At 35.6% G+C, this 18,256-nt stretch overlaps 3 protein-coding genes across 3 annotated transcripts; 2 read left to right on the top strand and 1 right to left on the bottom strand.

Annotated features, from left to right (window-relative positions):
* Positions 1-2,906: 2,906 nt before the first annotated feature.
* Positions 2,907-4,841, top strand: LOC133866533 (probable isoaspartyl peptidase/L-asparaginase 2). The gene is made up of 4 exons (XM_062303087.1): positions 2,907-3,140; positions 3,512-3,745; positions 4,066-4,152; positions 4,242-4,841. Exons 1-4 carry the CDS (start codon positions 2,979-2,981, stop codon positions 4,737-4,739), a joined length of 981 nt encoding a protein of 326 aa, XP_062159071.1. The 5' UTR covers positions 2,907-2,978; the 3' UTR covers positions 4,740-4,841.
* A 4,413-nt stretch (positions 4,842-9,254) lies between these two features.
* Positions 9,255-11,203, top strand: LOC133866187 (probable isoaspartyl peptidase/L-asparaginase 2). The gene is made up of 4 exons (XM_062302728.1): positions 9,255-9,492; positions 9,882-10,115; positions 10,427-10,513; positions 10,603-11,203. Exons 1-4 carry the CDS (start codon positions 9,331-9,333, stop codon positions 11,098-11,100), a joined length of 981 nt encoding a protein of 326 aa, XP_062158712.1. The 5' UTR covers positions 9,255-9,330; the 3' UTR covers positions 11,101-11,203.
* A 5,671-nt stretch (positions 11,204-16,874) lies between these two features.
* LOC133867456 (uncharacterized) lies at positions 16,875-17,726 on the bottom strand. Its single transcript, XM_062304226.1, has 2 exons — positions 17,570-17,726; positions 16,875-17,479 (listed from the first exon to the last, which is right to left on the bottom strand). The coding sequence occupies exons 1-2, from the start codon at positions 17,582-17,584 to the stop codon at positions 17,084-17,086; spliced, it is 411 nt and encodes a 136-aa protein (XP_062160210.1). The 5' UTR covers positions 17,585-17,726; the 3' UTR covers positions 16,875-17,083.
* Positions 17,727-18,256: the final 530 nt, after the last annotated feature.

Below are 18,256 nucleotides of genomic sequence, written 5' to 3' on the forward strand. Positions count from 1 at the left end.
AAAAGATAAAAATAATCCTAATTTTTTTTGAATATGACAAAAATGTCATCATAAATTCAAAAAATTAAAACTAAAATTTAAAATCTTAAAAAAAATAATGAAAAAAAATTAAATAAAAAACGAAAAAAAAAAGAACAAATTTTTTAATTGTTTTTTAAAAAAAGCAAACAAAAAATAACTGAATTTTTTTTTAAAAAAATAAAAAATAAAAAGAAAAACCAGTTTTTATTAAATTAAAAAACGAAAAAGAACAATTTCTTTTAAAGAAAAAAAAAACGAAAAAACAAAAAATAACTGAAATTTATTTATTTTTAAAAAAAATTAAACAAATGAAAAAAAAAACCAGTTTTTATTAAATTAAAAAACGAAAAAGAACATTTTTTTTAAAGAAAATAAAAACAAAAAATAACTGAAAATTATTTTAAAAATAAAACAAATGAAAAAAAAAAACCAGTTTTTATTAAATTAAAAAAACGAAAAAGAACAATTTTTTTTTAAAAAAAAAAAACTGAAAATTATTAATTAAAAAAATAAATGAATAACAGTTTTAATTTTTAATTTTTTTTTGGAATAATTTTTGAGAAAAGTACACATAACCCCCTCAAACTACCACATCATTGTCAATGTACCCTTAAACTACCAATTGTGTCAATCTTCCCTCTTAAACTATCAGAAAATGTCAATGTTCCCCTAATGAGCATTGATAATCTGGAACATGTACACCCACGACCGGATTAGAGACATCTTTGTGGAACGTGGCCGAGTATCTCGGATTCTCATGGCTTCTCGTTCTTTGACAGGAAGTGGGCTAAGCATTGCATTGGACTCAGTCAACGGGTCTTTTTTTTTGGATTAGGGGTGGGCCTTAGTTGGACTTTCAGGCTCACTTCCCTTTTGATAGGGGTTTCCTGAATTCCAATACTTGTGGAACCGGGCAGATTGGCTGGGCCCAAACTTTTGTAATGGGCCCTTTTGGGCTTTGGGGATGATAATTCCCCAACAATTCTCAACATATGTGAATTGACGCAAACAATGTTTAAGCTCATAACTTTTGTTCTGATAGTATGTTAAATCATCACTTATCTCAAAAATCAATCCATAAAAAATGATAAATTTAATCAATACTTTTAACTTACTAAAATTCCTATAAATATGATTTGGACAATGGACGCTAACTGCAAGAGCATTTACATAAAATCGTGATTCACAATAATTATTTCTACGAGGTTGAACGGAAGTGTTGCAAATTTGCTCTCCAATCATTCTAAAACGTTCTTGCAGCAATTTTAAGTCCATATATAATCTGATTGCTTAGTTTAATTGGAAAATTAAGTAGACCACTTAAGCTCTTTTATTTGACTTTTCTTTTTCTTTTTCTTTTTTTTTTAAAAAATTTTCTGCCGAAATACATGTCTAATCTGTCATACACACATAGACATACAAATCCATTTTGAAACTTATCGAGAAAGAATTGATTAAGTAAAGGAATTGAACAACGTGAAATAGAAGAACAAGGACCTCCTTATAAGATACAACTGCTACATCTGGCCTTCCTCAGAAAACTATAAGCCTACGTTACTCCCCATCATAAGAAGGATAAGTATCATCACAATTTTTCTATTATGAATGGTTAGCAATTTGGGAAAGTTATACTATAAAAAAGTCCAAGCCTACCTTGATCGAGTGTAATTAGATATATACCGAAATGAGGGAAAAACAGCTAGAAAATAAATATTTTGTCCCCCCTAAGTTTCGTGATAAATTAAATTTATTGTTTATTAAGTTAAATATTTGAATAATCCAATTAGGAATAAAGTAAGTTATCTCTCTGAATCATGGTTTTTTGCCACTTTCTGAGCTCCGGTTAAACATTGATGATATACTCTTTCCGTCCAACAAAAATAGTAAACTTGTTTAAAGGCTATAAAGCACAACTTTTAAGAAAAAAATATATTTAAAATGACAAGATTATCGATCATTGAAATAATAGAAAATATATGGATCGTAAAATGTTCTTCAGTTTATATCAAAGAGGTAACATCACTTTTAAGAAAAGTTTTATTCAATTTTTTTTTTTTTTTTTTTTAAAAAAATTTTGAGATAAAACTCAATAGAAAAATAGAAAAAATAACAACTTCCACTTTTACAAAAATGAATATATACTTGCTTGATTGCTTTAATCCATACCAGTCCTTGAGATTTTTGTATAAAACTAAGGGAAAATTGAAAAATTGGTCATCGTAGTTAGTCTAATTTACAAATCATTTTTTGTGGTATAAAAAATAATTCAGATGTTCTTGTAATGGGTAAAAATGACAATTTACTTCCTCGAGTCAATTTTTATCCGCAACTTAATAGAATCCATTTGGTTTAGTTGCCACACCATGCCTAATAAAAAGCGACACAGGTCTCTCTTTAACAAAATATTATAAATATATAAACTAAAAATAATATTTTTTCTAAAAAGAAAAAGAAACTAAATCTGTTAAGTTGTAGACGAAATTTAATTTAGAGGAGTAAATTGTCATTTTCTCGCTTACCATATAGACATCTGGATTATTTTAATACAACAAAATCCACCGAGAATCAAATTTTTTTTTTTTTTTTTTCAAAAAGTAAAAAAGCACCAGAACCGGCTTGTCTGTTATATCTGGGATTCTGTGTGTTAATCGACAGTTCAGACCGGGATCTAATTTAAATAAGGGACAGATTTGGCAGATACCTTGGAGAAGGGCAACACTGTAAATAAGAGGGAACTTATACACGGAAAGGAACAACGTACCCCGAAACAAGTGGGGAAGAGAAAAGGCGGAAACAGGGAGAATCCAACTCATAATTAAAATCCAACTCATTAGCTACTTGGAATCCGCGACTGCCTATTTAAGGCACCTAACCACTGCAATTTCGTAGTCAGTGAACACACACACACACACACAAGGCAGAGAGGCAGGAGGGGCGAGAGACGAAGAGAGGAGAATATGGGAGGGTGGGCTATTGCTGTGCATGGAGGCGCTGGAGTCGACCCAAATCTCCCACAACAGCGTCAAGAGGAGGCCAAACAACTCCTTGCTCGCTGCCTCAATCTCGGCATCTCCGCTCTTCGTTCCAACCTTTCTGCCATCGATGTCGTCGAACTCGTTGTATGTGTATCGATCTTTTTCTGATTTGCACTTTTCTGTTTTGCTTGTTTTTCGCCATGCAGCCACCATAAGCGTTTGAATGGAAACGGCTGCTGCTTTATAGTGCCCTAGCATTGGTCTTCCTATAACGCCGCACAAAGGGAATTGAAACGGCTGCTACTTTTATTTCGTTTCTTGCATTTTCTAGGAAAACAAACAAGCGCAAGGAAAATGCGATTTACCCGCCTCTTCCCTTGGTTTTAGTTAATTACCGATTTTTTCAAGAACTTTTTTGGTCATGTTTGAATGCCAAATGGCGCTGCGTGCTGGAGTTTGTAACTGATAAAGCAACCGTCAGCATTGTGTGTGATTGGGTGTGTGTAATATTACAGGTCAGAGAACTGGAAACCGATCCTCTGTTCAATTCTGGCCGCGGATCTGCCCTGACGGCGAAAGGAACCGTGGAGATGGAAGCGAGCATCATGGATGGGCATGGGAGAAGATGCGGCGCCGTTTCGGGCTTGACCACCGTCAAGAACCCGGTATCGCTCGCCAGGCTCGTCATGGACAAATCTCCTCACTCCTACCTCGCCTTTTCGGGTGCCGAAGAGTTCGCCAGGCAACAGGTTAATTTACCATTTTACCCATCCTAGCTTTATAGAAATTAGAAAAGTCCGTCCCTCAGCTTTAATTAATGTCACGTGTAGAAAGATCTTAGCCGCCCCTTTTTCATTTGGCACCACGTCTATTTCCAAGTGTCTCCTCACACGTCATTTTCTCGCCTGCTGTGACCTTTTTGTCTATCTTATAAAAAAAAGGTTTTTTAATCCTGACAATATTTAGCTCATATCAGAATCTAGGATCTTTTTTGTTCATCTTCTTGCCTTTTTTGTTTTTTTTTTTTGTTTTTTATAGGATTTTTGTGGATGGTTGTTGAATTTTGTAGGGGGTGGAGCTTGTGGACAATGAATATTTTATCACGGAAGAGAACGTGGGAATGCTGAAATTGGCAAAGGAAGCAAACGCCATCGTGGTACGTTGAATGTCTCTAAGTTCTAACAATGAAAAACCACGTGGAGAGACAAAGACAACCCCACTAACTTTGGCAATTTTCCGGAGCAGTTTGATTACAGGATTCCAGCGGTTGCATTGGAGACATGCGGCGCCGTTGCGGAGAGTCCGATTCAGATGAACGGGCTCCCAATCAGCGTGTACGCGCCGGAGACGGTTGGGTGCGTGGTGGTGGACAGCCAGGGCCGGTGCGCGGCTGCGACGTCGACCGGGGGGCTGATGAACAAAATGAGCGGGCGCATTGGAGACTCGCCCATGATAGGCGCTGGGACCTACGCGTGTAATCTCTGTGGGGTCTCGTGCACTGGAGAAGGTGAGGCAATCATACGGGGCACCCTGGCGCGTGAGGTGGCGGCTGTGATGGAGTACAAGGGCCTGGGCCTTCAGGAGGCCGTGGACTATGTGATAAAGGAACGGCTCGATGAAGGGAAGGCTGGGCTCATAGCAGTGTCGAATAAGGGGGAAGTGGCTTGTGGGTTTAATACAACTGGCATGTTCAGGGGGTCTGCCACTGAGGATGGCTTTATGGAGGTCGGTATTTGGGAGTAGACTCTCGGGGCCTTTGCGTGGCGTTTCCTGCTATGCTTTATGTAATAGGAAATCTTAATTAGGTGTATCTTGGAAATAAAATGCCGAGTCTTTCTTTCTTTCTTTTCGGAAAAGCCCAACGCCACTAAACAAAATTGGTGCCTTTGATTGGAACAACGTACAGCCCAACGCCACTAAACTATGATGGTGCCTTAATTTGATAGAAAACAGCTACCACTAACGCCACTAAACAATTATGGTATCTTTCATAGGAATATGAATAAATCTAATCCTTTTCCCATACGACTTGTCACATTAATCACATTAGCCCCAACAGGAATTTTTTTTTTTTTTTTAAATGCCCCAACAGGAATTTTATTATGGAATAGAATTGCCGCCTGGAACTTTTTGGGGCTGCATTTATATTACGCATACCCAGAATAGAATCCTTTGGATCCTTGTGAAATTGTGAAATTGATCTAATGATGTACATGATTTTACATTACTTAAAATTCTAAAAGATGTGTCAACATTAACTTTGTATACACCGTTAGATGTACCCACCGTTAAATGCACAAACTTTAAATCCTAACATTTCATTTAAAATGGATAGCCTCAATTTCATTAATGAAATTGAGAGAATCCTATTCTCCCCGTGATAGATTCGTGTGTTTAAAGTGACTTTTATAGATTGATATTTTAAGCCACTTAAATCACGTTATATGGGCAAGTGTGACATGAACCTAATAAATAGATGTAAAGTAGATGCGTAATATTTCTTAATTATTTTTCTTATTTTCTTATCAGTATTTCCATTTAGGTTTGTTGATTGAGAGCCCAGTATCTCTTAATTTTTTGTTTCCTGGTAACTATTTCTCTTTTTGCTTAGAATATATATATATATATACTTCTTAGCCAATAAGCCAACCCAATAAATGGTTGTTTGAATGAATTCAAATTTACAAACTTTCACATATCATGAAAATTACTCCTCCTCAACTACCTCTACCTCGATTTCGGAGTGCGCTGTGTGCTTGCTTACATCTTCGGTCTTTCTTTATAAAATATATATAACTTAATAATGCTTTATATACATCCAAAAGCTTTCTTATCACTTAGAGTACCATCAACAGGTTTTCAATCAATTTTTTTATATTTAAAGAGCAAAATTATTTTTTATTTTCTTATAAAAAAATACCCTACAATAAATTTTTTTACATTTTCCTATATCAATTAAATATTATTTTTTTACTCTTATTTTATTATTTTTCTCTCTTTTCTACTTTTTTTCTCTTCTTTATATCAATTAATTATACTTTTTTTATATTAAAATAATACTTAGGGAAGGAATAGTAGACATGTATATATAGGAAATTATTATTCATTCCCAACCTCTTCATCTAAATGTAAGGTATTTGCTGTAAAAAAAATTTTTAATTTTTTTTATGAATTTTTTTTAAATATATATAAAAAAAAAAAATCAATATAAAATAACTTCTACCGGTACTATTAGTCATCGTTGTTAAGCAAATCCAGACAATCACCGTTCTTATCACCTCATCTCATAATGCTAAATTGCTAATCATAATTAAGACAGTTGCTTTCCCAGAATGCAGCGACTTTTATACTTTTATTTTGTCCGCCGCCTTGCTAGTTGCCACCCGGATACAAGGAGCTACCTACGTACGTAGAACCCACCTGGACCACAAAACCAGGCTTTTTCTGCTCCTTTTCCATTATTTGGCGTTTGTTTCGTACTTCTGCCCACCCTAAGAGCTTCTTTGGTAAAAGAAATAAAATTTTTCCTCCTTTATTTTACTTTTTTCAAAAATAATTAAATTTAAAATATTCTAACTTTATAGGAAAAAGTATTCATAACCTTCACAAACTGCTACTCAATTGTCAATGTACCTCCTAAACTATTAATTGTGTCAATGTCTCCCTTAAACTACAAAAAAATGACAATATCCTCCCTAAAATCAACAAAAAGATAAAAATAACCCTAATTTTTTTTGAATATGACAAAAATGTCCTCATAAATTCAAAAAATTAAAACTAAAATTTAAAATCTTAAAAAAAATGAAAAAAAATTAAATAAAAAACGAAAAAAAAAGAACTAATTTTTTTAATTTTTTTTTAAAAAAAAAAAATCAAAAAATAACTGATTTTTTTTTAAAAAAATAAAAAATAAAAAGAAAAACCAGTTTTTATTAAATTAAAAAACGAAAAAGAACAATTTCTTTTAAAAGAAAAAAAAAACGAAAAAACAAAAAATAACTGAAATTTATTTATTTTTAAAAAAAATTAAACAAATGAAAAAAAAAAACAGTTTTTATTAAATTAAAAAACGAAAAAGAACATTTTTTTTAAAGAAAATAAAAACAAAAAATAACTGAAATTTATTTATTTCTTTTTTTAAAAAATAAAACAAATGAAAAAAAAAACCAGTTTTTATTAAATTAAAAAAACGAAAAAGAACAATTTTTTTTTTAAAAAAAAAACTGAAAATTATTAATTAAAAAAATAAATGAATAACAGTTTTAATTTTTAATTTTTTTTTGGAATAATTTTTGAGAAAAGTACACATAACCCCCTCAAACTACCACATCATTGTCAATGTACCCTTAAACTACCAATTGTGTCAATCTTCCCTCTTAAACTATCAGAAAATGTCAATGTTCCCCTAATGAGCATTGATAATCTGGAACATGTACACCCACGACCGGATTAGAGACATCTTTGTGGAACGTGGCCGAGTATCTCGGATTCTCATGGCTTCTCGTTCTTTGACAGGAAGTGGGCTAAGCATTGCATTGGACTCAGTCAACGGGTCTTTTTTTTTGGATTAGGGGTGGGCCTTAGTTGGACTTTCAGGCTCACTTCCCTTTTGATAGGGGTTTCCTGAATTCCAATACTTGTGGAACCGGGCAGATCGGCTGGGCCCAAACTTTTGTAATGGGCCCGTTTGGGCTTTGGGGATGATAATTCCCCAACAATTCTCAACATATGTGAATTGACGCAAACAATGTTTAAGTTCATAACTTTTGTTCTGATAGTATGTTAAATCATCACTTATCTCAAAAATCAATCCATAAAAAATGATAAATTTAATCAATACTTTTAACTTACTAAAATTCCTATAAATATGATTTGGACAATGGACGCTAACTGCAAGAGCATTTACATAAAATCGTGATTCACAATAATTATTTCTACGAGGTTGAACGGAAGTGTTGCAAATTTGCTCTCCAATCATTCTAAAACGTTCTTGCAGCAATTTTAAGTCCATATATAATCTGATTGCTTAGTTTAATTGGAAAATTAAGTAGACCACTCAAGCTCTTTTATATGACTTTTCTTTTTCTTTTCCTTTTTTTTTTTAATTTTCTGCCGAAATACATGTCTAATCTGTCATACACACATAGACATACAAATCCATTTTGAAACTTATCGAGAAAGAATTGATTAAGTAAAGGAATTGAACAACGTGAAATAGAAGAACAAGGACCTCCTTATAAGATACAACTGCTACATCTGGCCTTCCTCAGAAAACTATAAGCCTACGTTACTCCCCATCATAAGAAGGATAAGTATCATCACAATTTTTCTATTATGAATGGTTAGCAATTTGGGAAAGTTATACTATAAAAAAGTCCAAGCCTACCTTGAGGGTAATTAGATACCGAAATGAGAGAAAAACAGCTAGAAAATAAATATTTTGTTCCCCCTAAGTTTCGTGATAAATTAAATTTATTGTTTATTAAGTTAAATATTTGAATAATCCAATTAGGAATAAAGTAAGTTATCTCTCTGAATCATGGTTTTTTTGCCATTTTCTGAGCTCCGGTTAAACATTGATGATATACTCTTTCCGTCCTACAAAAATAGTAAACTTGTTTAAAGGCTAAAGCACAACTTTTAAGAAAATAATATATTTAAAATGACAAGATTATCGATCATTGAAATAATAGAAAATATATGGATCGTAAAATGTTCTTCAGTTTATATCAAAGAGGTAACATCACTTTTAATAAAAGTTTTATTCAATTTTTTTTTTTAATTTTTTTTTTTTTGAGATAAACTAAAAATAATATTTCTTTCTAAAACGAAAAAGAAATCAATTCTATTAAGTTGTAGACGAAAATTAATTTAAGGGAGTAAATTATCAATCTTCGCTTACCATATAGACATCTGGATTATTTTAATACAACAAAATCAACCGAGAATCAAATTTTACATTTTTTTTCAAAAAGTAAAAAAGCACCAGAACCAGCTTGTCTGTTATATCTGGGATTCTGTGTGTTAATCGACAGTTCAGACCGGGATCTAATTTAAATAAGGGACAGATTTGGCAGATACCTTGGAGAAGGGCAACGCTGTAAATAAGAGGGAACTTATACACGGAAAGGAACAACGTACCCCGAAACAAGTGGGAAGAGAAAAGGCGGAAACAGGGAGAATCCAACTCATAATTAAAATCCAACTCATTAGCTACTTGAAATCCGCGACTGCCTATTTAAGACACCTAACCACTGCAATTTCGTAGTCAGTGAACACACACACACACAAGGCAGAGAGGCAGGAGGAGCGAGAGACGAAGAGAGGAGAGAATATGGGAGGGTGGGCTATTGCTGTGCATGGAGGCGCTGGAGTCGACCCAAATCTCCCACAACAGCGTCAAGAGGAGGCCAAACAACTCCTTGCTCGCTGCCTCAATCTCGGCATCTCCGCTCTTCGTTCCAACCTTTCTGCCATCGATGTCGTCGAACTCGTTGTATGTGTATCGATCTTTTTCTGATTTGGGCTTTTCTGTTTTGCTTGTTTTTCGCCATGCAGCCACCATAAGCGTTTGAATGGAAACGGCTGCTGCTTTATAGTGCCCTAGCATTGGTCTTCCTATAACGCCGCACAGAGGGAAATAAAAATAGAGAAGGAATCGAAACGGCTGCTACTTTTATGTCGTTTCTTGCATTTTCTAGGAAAACAAACAAGCGCAAGGAAAATGCGATTTACCCGCCTCTTCCCTTGGTTTTAGTTAATTACCGATTTTTTCAAGAACTTTTTTGGTCATGTTTGAATGCCAAATGGCGCTGCGTGCTGGAGTTTGTTACTGATAAAGCAACCGTCAGCATTGTGTGTGATTGGGTGTGTGTAATATTACAGGTCAGAGAACTGGAAACCGATCCTCTGTTCAATTCTGGCCGCGGATCTGCCCTGACGGCGAAAGGAACCGTGGAGATGGAAGCGAGCATCATGGATGGGCATGGGAGAAGATGCGGCGCCGTTTCGGGCTTGACCACCGTCAAGAACCCGGTATCGCTCGCCAGGCTCGTCATGGACAAATCTCCTCACTCCTACCTCGCCTTTTCGGGTGCCGAAGAGTTCGCCAGGCAACAGGTTAATTTACCATTTTACCCATCCTAGCTTTGTAGAAATTAGAAAAGTCTGTCCCTCAGCTTTAATTAATGTCACGTGTAGAAAGATCTTAGCCGCCCCTTTTTCATTTGGCACCACGTCTATTTCCAAGTGTCTCCTCACACGTCATTTTCTCGCCTGCAGTGTCCTTTTTGTCTATCTTATAAAAAAAGGTTTTTTAATCCTGACAATTTTTAGCTCATATCAGAATCTAGGATCTTTTTTGTTCATCTTCTTGCCTTTTTTGTATTTTTTTTTATAGGATATTTGTGGATGGTTGTTGAATTTTGTAGGGGGTGGAGCTTGTGGACAATGAATATTTTATCACGGAAGAGAACGTGGGAATGCTGAAATTGGCAAAGGAAGCAAACGCCATCGTGGTACGTTGTATGTCTCTAAGTTCTAACAATGAAAAACCACGTGGAGAGACAAAGACAACCCCACTAACTTTGGCAATTTTCCGGAGCAGTTTGATTACAGGATTCCAGCGGTTGGATTGGAGACATGCGGCGCCGTTGCGGAGAGTCCGATTCAGATGAACGGGCTCCCAATCAGCGTGTACGCGCCGGAGACGGTTGGGTGCGTGGTGGTGGACAGCCAGGGCCGGTGCGCGGCTGCGACGTCGACCGGGGGGCTGATGAACAAAATGAGCGGGCGCATTGGAGACTCGCCCATGATAGGCGCTGGGACCTACGCGTGTAATCTCTGTGGGGTCTCGTGCACTGGAGAAGGTGAGGCAATCATACGGGGCACCCTGGCGCGTGAGGTGGCGGCTGTGATGGAGTACAAGGGCCTGGGCCTTCAGGAGGCCGTGGACTATGTGATCAAGGAACGGCTCAATGAAGGGAAGGCTGGGCTCATAGCGGTGTCGAATAAGGGGGAAGTGGCTTGTGGGTTTAATACAACTGGCATGTTCAGGGGCTCTACCACTGAGGATGGCTTTATGGAGGTTGGTATTTGGGAGTAGACTCTCGGGGCCTTTGCGTGGGGTTTCCTGCTATGCTTTATGTAATAAGAAATCTTAATTAGGTGTATCTTGGAAATAAAATGCTAAGTCTTTCTTTCTTTCTTTTCGGAAAAGCCCAACGCCACTAAACAAAATTGGTGCCTTTGATTGGAACAACGTACAGCCCAACACCACTAAACTATGATGGTGCCTTAATTTGATAGAAAACAGCTACCACTAAAACGCCACTAAACAATTATGGTATCTTTCTTAGGAATATGTATAAAACTAATCCTTTTCCCATACGACTTGTCACATTAATCACATTAGCCCCAACAGGAATTTTATTATGGAATAGAATTGCCGCCTGGAACTTTTTGGCGCTGCATTTATATTACGCATACCCAGAATAGAATCCTTTGGATCCTTGTGAAATTGATGTTATCCTTGTGAAATTGATCTAATGATATATATGATTTTACATTACTTAAAATTTTAAAAAAGATGTGTCAACATTAACTTTATATACATCGTTAGATATACCCACCGTTAAATGTACAAACTTAAATGTACAAACTTTAAATCCTGACATTTCATTTAAAATGGAGAGAATCCTATTGTCCCCGTGATACATTTGTGTGTTTAAAGGAATCCTATTGTTCCTGTGATACATTCGTGTGTTTAAAGTGACTTTTATATATATATATATATATATATATATATATATATATATATATATATATATATATATATATATATATATATATATATTTTAAGTGATTGATATTTTAAGCCACTTAAATCACGTTATATGGACAAGTGTGACATGAACCTAATAAATAGGTGTAAAGTAGGTGCGTAATATTTCTTAATTATTTTTCTTATTTTCTTTTCAGTATTTCGATTTAGGTTTGTTGATCGAGAGCCCAGTATCTCTTAATTTTTTGTTTCCTGGTAACTATTTCAATTTTTGCTTAGAATATATATATATATATATATATATATATATATATATATATATATATATATATACTTCTTAGCCAATAAGCCAACCCAATGAATGGTTGTTTGAATGAAATCAAATTTACACACTTTCACATATCATGAAAATTACTTGACGATGATGGTCATTCTATTATTGCGTGAAGAGAAAAGTGATGAAGAGCTTTAGAATGGGATGGATCAAGATCCTCTAAAATTAATTCCTTGGTCCTCACCATTGTTTTAAAATTGAATCGTATCTTATTTTTCTATATCAGTATTTGATAACATATTTACTTTTAACAACTTGGAATTGAATGTTTTAGTTTCTTCTTTTTTTTTCCTATCTTTTTTCCATTTCCTTATAAGAAATGGACAAATATATGATAACAAATGCTGATAGGACATAATCTAAATCATTTAATTTTAAAACAATTATTGATATTTGAGGAAGAGTAATGATTCTTGCGCAATTTTTATACAACTCTAACTAATATTTTTTATGATCAACAATTAGATTTGTTTTCCTACATGTAAGCCATAAATATTTAATGGTTGATATTAAAAAAAAAGTTGTTAGAATTGTGTAAGAGTTGTGTAATAAATATTACTATTTTTCGATCAATCTTAAGCTCCGTTTGTTTTGGTGTAAAATATATATATATTTTTTTTGTATTTTTTCGGTGTTTAATTAGTATGACCCAAAATATTTTCATTTTGACCAAAAAACTTTTTTAGTTTTAAATTTTTTTTCAATTTTTAAATTTCATAAATTATTTTTCAAATTTAAATTTCTCATTCTCAAACCGCCGGACAATCACTAAACCACTGTACGAAAGATGGACCCAAGGGGGTCACAGCTAGGGGTGTGCACAGGGACGGGAGAATTTCCGCCCTTTTTGCCCCCACCCCGCACCCTTGCGGGTGCAAGAAATCAGACCCGTACCCCGAACAAAATATGTTGTGTCCGTGCGGGGCGGCGGTAGCGCGAGGTAGGGTGGTGAGGGGCGGTTTGTGCAGGTTTTCTGCTACTAGTTGCAAAACCACACTACTACGGGCCACGACAACAAGATTCCACGAACACAAACACGGTGAAATACCCCTTACACCACCCACCAACTCAAACCCAAAAACCCTAAACACAAACACAAACTAGATCTACCATAGAAACAACAAACAAATTAAAACTTGGAAGCTAATGAAGTGGACAAACTAGATCTACCACAGGATGTGCATCGACCGTTGACGTGATTGACGTTCGTTGATTTCCGATCTTCATCAGACGAAGGGAGGGAATCCGGGGGTGAAGAATCGAAGATTGAAGAAGAAAAAGAAGAAGAGGAGGCGAAGAGGTGAAGAGAAGCCAGAAGAGGAAGAGGACGGTGAGGAAGATTGAAGAAGAAGAAGAGGCGAAGGGGTGCGCGCTAGGAAGAAAATGAAGGAAAAAATGAAGGGGGTGCAGCGCTATGCTAGGGTTTTGCAGTTTAGGGTTCCGATTTTTAACATATATATGTATATATATTATTCACACGGGGCTGGGTGGGTCCTCGGTTTTTTTAACAATCAGGACTCGCAATCCGCCCCGCCCACGCGGATCCCCCATATTTTGACACGCACCCGCTAAAAAAAAATAAAACTGGTCTTTCTAGGGGCGGGGCGGGTCCTGCCCACCCCTAGTCACGGCGGCCATGCCCTCAACCTCCCAAAATTTGTTTTAAAAATATCATTTTAGGAAATTAATGATGGTCCTTCAAAATTAAATCTCTAATCGGTCCCACGCATCATATTAAGGATACTTCGTGAGTTCAACAATGTATGTACATCAATTAAGCAATACGCGAACTAGATATCGTAGATTTTGTTTTCTTGCACATTATTTGTACATTTGTTTTTGTAAATTCATCATTAACTATGTGAAATTCACATGTGATCTCATAAATTTAATGATGAATTTGTTCATCTCTTGCACGAAAATATACAATAAATATACAAGAAAATAAAATAAAATATTTTTAACAATCCCACATAGTAAATAAAAACTAAATATTAAATATTAGAAATCAATCTTGCAAGACAAAAAAAAATAATTAAAAAAAGAAGAAGAAGAAGAAGAAGAAAAGAAAGAGGCAAAAATTACCCCGTTATTAGTTTATTACCAGTCAAAAGGACCAAAATAGTAGTTTGGACTGCTGGGTGCTGTCATGTGCAAAATTGTGGTGTGCCAAAACACATGAGGTGTATTTGGTATAATTCTCTTGCACATCTATTTTGTAAGTTTACAATTTAATTTGTAAAATCCACATGTGATGGACTTGAGATGTGCAAAAGAATAAAATCAAACATTTCTCAAATACATATAGACTAACTTGTGTATACCAGTAGAAAAATGTTTGATTCATTCTCTTGCATATATTTTGTCCATCTCCGTATAAGAGATGTGCAAATCCGTCATTGAACCTATATGGCCACATGTAGGTTCCACATATTTCAATGATGAATTTCTAAAAGAAATGTGTAAGAGAATATTGACATCAAAGACATCCCGTACCAATAAAACTACGAAGAAGGTAAACAATATAATAAAAGAAACTTTTTTTTTTTTTTTTTTTTGAACGGGGACCAATTTTACATATCATAAAAGCCAGACGGCATCTACAACAGCCTGAAGGCATCAACACAGCCTCAATTACAATAGCCCGAAGGCAGCCCCAAAGATACAGCAACAGCCCGAAGGCATAAGGTGGTGAGAAGAGATGAAGAAACCCTAATCACCAAGTTAGGAACAAGCCTAACTTAAAGCAGTTACTAAAACAACAAGCTAAAAAATGCAAGAACAAAACAATTGACCCTTTCTAAAACAAGGAAGAACAACCCTCCTAAAGTGAAAGGGCGTGGTCTAGCTTCTAAGCAACCTAAATGCCCAAGCAATTTTTAGCCCATTATAATAGTACACTGTGAAAGAGGCAAGAATAAACAGTGGAAACACAGAACAAATCGAAGCCGACAAGAGGAGGGACCACTCAAACAGCGGAGCGTTGAGCCACCCCAGCTGCTAACAGTCAAACAAACCATCCCGAAAGCACAATCCAACCGGCCAGAAAGGAAATATATTAAAATGATATTGTATGTTATTTACTCTTTATAGGATTTATCGTAATCTGGTTTGATGGTAATCAAATCAATCAAATTGATTGATTTCATTACTATATTTATCTATCTCAATTCTTCTATACTTATTAGTAGTTGTCTTCTGTATTGTAAAATTTATCAAATGAATAAGAGCAAAACGTAGCTTTAGGGCTTTATCCTATGGGCATACGTCATAAATTGAATTACGTAAAATCATTGTCTCTATTTATCTTTATTATGCTTTGTCTTTATTTTTCTATTTGATTAACCATCCTTTCAACTCTTAGTTTAATTTAAGGTGCGTTTGAGATTGGAATTCCGTAGACAATAAGTGCGATTTTAAACTGAATCACAGAACATCAATCGTCGTTTTTAAAAATCACTTTTTTCAACTTACACATTTTTAAATTGTTATTTTAAATCGCACTTTTTAAAATCGTAAACCCAAACATACCCTTAATCTCCAATAACCTCTCTTAAAACAGGCTCTTTAAAGCTGATCATGCCCAGAATCCTTTAGCTTCAAGAACGCCTATACTTTCAGTGGCTTCATGACGTTATTTGCGATTCGGGACATTCACACTGCTTGAGTAGCTACTGGTGGGTACATTAAGATGAAATAAAAAGTATCTAATCTCGAAGTTTTATTGTATAGATTAGTTACCCTGTCTTATGTAATTATTCTCTTCTTTTTTCTTTTTTCAAAAAACAAAAAAAGATACTTTCTACTTCCTTCTCGTTGGGTCCTAAATTTCGCAAGTAAACTGGATGCTCCCGGCCCGCCGGGTCTTGGGCCTCTCAAGCGGGACGAATATTCCGGATTTTCTCAGGCATTGGTCTCCTAGGCCAGCCCCATGGTAAGGGCACTTGAGCCCCGTCACGAGCAGTGAGCTTAAGGTGATTCTTGGGCTCTACACTACCATCCAAGGAGGGTCCATTATGGATTGAGGATCCATACAATTCATTTCCTTAAACTCCATGAAAACCAGGCCGTTTATTAAAAATGAATGGCCTAAATTTGGGCCCATATGCTTAAAAAAAAAAAATTTAAAAATCAAATTAAGTGAATCGTGAAGAGTGATAGACCACTATTTTACTTTTAATTAGAGTTGGACAAATTAACTAAACAGGTTGTGCGGATCAACCCAACTAATTAATTGGGTTGACGGGCCATAAATTAATTGACGAGTCATAATCGAATCAAATTGTGTCGAATTCGCAGATCGTTTAAAAAATGACAAATCCTATTTTTACCCTATGAAGGGTGCTTTGAGATGGCTAATCACCCCTGCACCCTAGCCTCGTAGGTAGTTAGCCGCTCTTCAACTCAAGTGTAGTCGACCACCACCTAAAAGGGTGCTCACACTCAAGATTGGTCGGCTATCCCCCTTTGAGGATAAGGGAAGGGTGGTCCACCCGTTGAGATGGAGAATGGCTGGCCATCATTTCTCTTTCAAAAATGGCGAACCATGATCCACCCCTTGACCTTCAACCACCCCTTTAGGATGGAAGACCAAATAAAATAATGATCAGCCACTCCTCGAAGAATTGCCGACTGCATGAAAGGTTTTCTTGATGCTTACATGATTTAATTTAAGCCGTTCACTTTGAATGAGATCCAAGGAATTACAGGCCTGCAATTCCAAGGCACGCCCCAATACCATACGCAGTGTCCATTATCAAAATAAGCCCAATTAAAAGTACTTTTATAAATTGTAATAAGAACAAACCTTTCAAAACAACAACAAACACAAGGTAACACACACACACACACACACACAAAAAAAAAAAAAACCCTTAATTAAAGATTTGTTCACAGAATCACTAGTCTGAGCAAGTGACAACAGACATGCTTGAACACAATTGCTTTACCTCTATTTGTTGTTGATAAGTCTCATTTTTTGGGGGAGGGATCGTCTTTTCCACTGCCCAAAACGGCATCCTTAGCGGATCGAACGGTATTTGCCACCGCAGCAGCTGGACCAGCTAATACGCCACCTCCTCCGACGCTGGAATGACCCTTGTCACGAGTAAGATGAACCACCGCCACTTTCGCTTTAGTCGGTGGTTCTTCGTCTCGCCCAGCCGGTGACCGATAATCTACTGTCTCCACCTTGGTTTCTATTTCACCTTGTTCGTTGACGCTGGAATGACCCTCGTCACGAGTAAGATGAATCACCTCCACTTTCTCTTTAGTGGGTTCTTCTTCGTCTCGCCCAGCCGGTGACCGATAATCTACTGTCTCCACCTTGGTTTCTATTTCACCTTGTTCGTTAACCTCTTCAGTTTCCTACGGCCAACACAACAGAACACAAAATGGACATTGAAAATTATCCAAATTTACTAAAAATTTATGGAGAAATAGGTTTGAATTCAATACCTTTGATTTGTTCATCTTGCAGGACTTGAAGCAATAGATTACCAATGGATATGCAACCCTGTTTTCCTGAAAATCTGCTAACAAATCCTATGGGTTTCATTATAAATTGACTCGTTTGGCTAGGATGTAAGGACACGTGTTGCGCTAGGTGGCTGATTCTGCTTGGCTCATGGCCAAAACTCCCGAGGGCGTGACACGTTAATACCAGGACTTTTACACGCACACAACAGCTCATATATAGCTGTCCCTAACTGGCTAACTGTGTCCTTCCTCTCTTCTTTTCTCTTCTTCTTCCTTCTCTTTATGATTCCATTAGCTAGATTTTCTTCTAGCTCCTTCTGCTATGGCATATTCAACAATAAATAACTAAACTAGCTATTAAAAAATTATAATTTTTTATTTTTTTTTTTATTTTAGTTTCTATTTTTTCTATATTTTATCTAACACATTCTTTATTCTATTTTTTATTTGTATTTAAATATTCTTTATTATTATTATTATTATTATAATATTTTTGCCAACATTCAATTAAAAAATATATTAAATTTCACACCGTACGAATGACTTGACCAAGTTAAATATTCTATCAAAATTATTCAATTTATGAATGCAAAAGCAAACCAAAAAATAAAGCAATTTATTCAATTTAGCAACTAAAAACAACAGTATATACAATAATGCAACCAG

The sequence above is a fragment of the Alnus glutinosa genome, chromosome 4 (assembly GCF_958979055.1).
Source record: "Alnus glutinosa chromosome 4, dhAlnGlut1.1, whole genome shotgun sequence".
NCBI classification, from domain to species: Eukaryota; Viridiplantae; Streptophyta; class Magnoliopsida; order Fagales; family Betulaceae; genus Alnus; species Alnus glutinosa.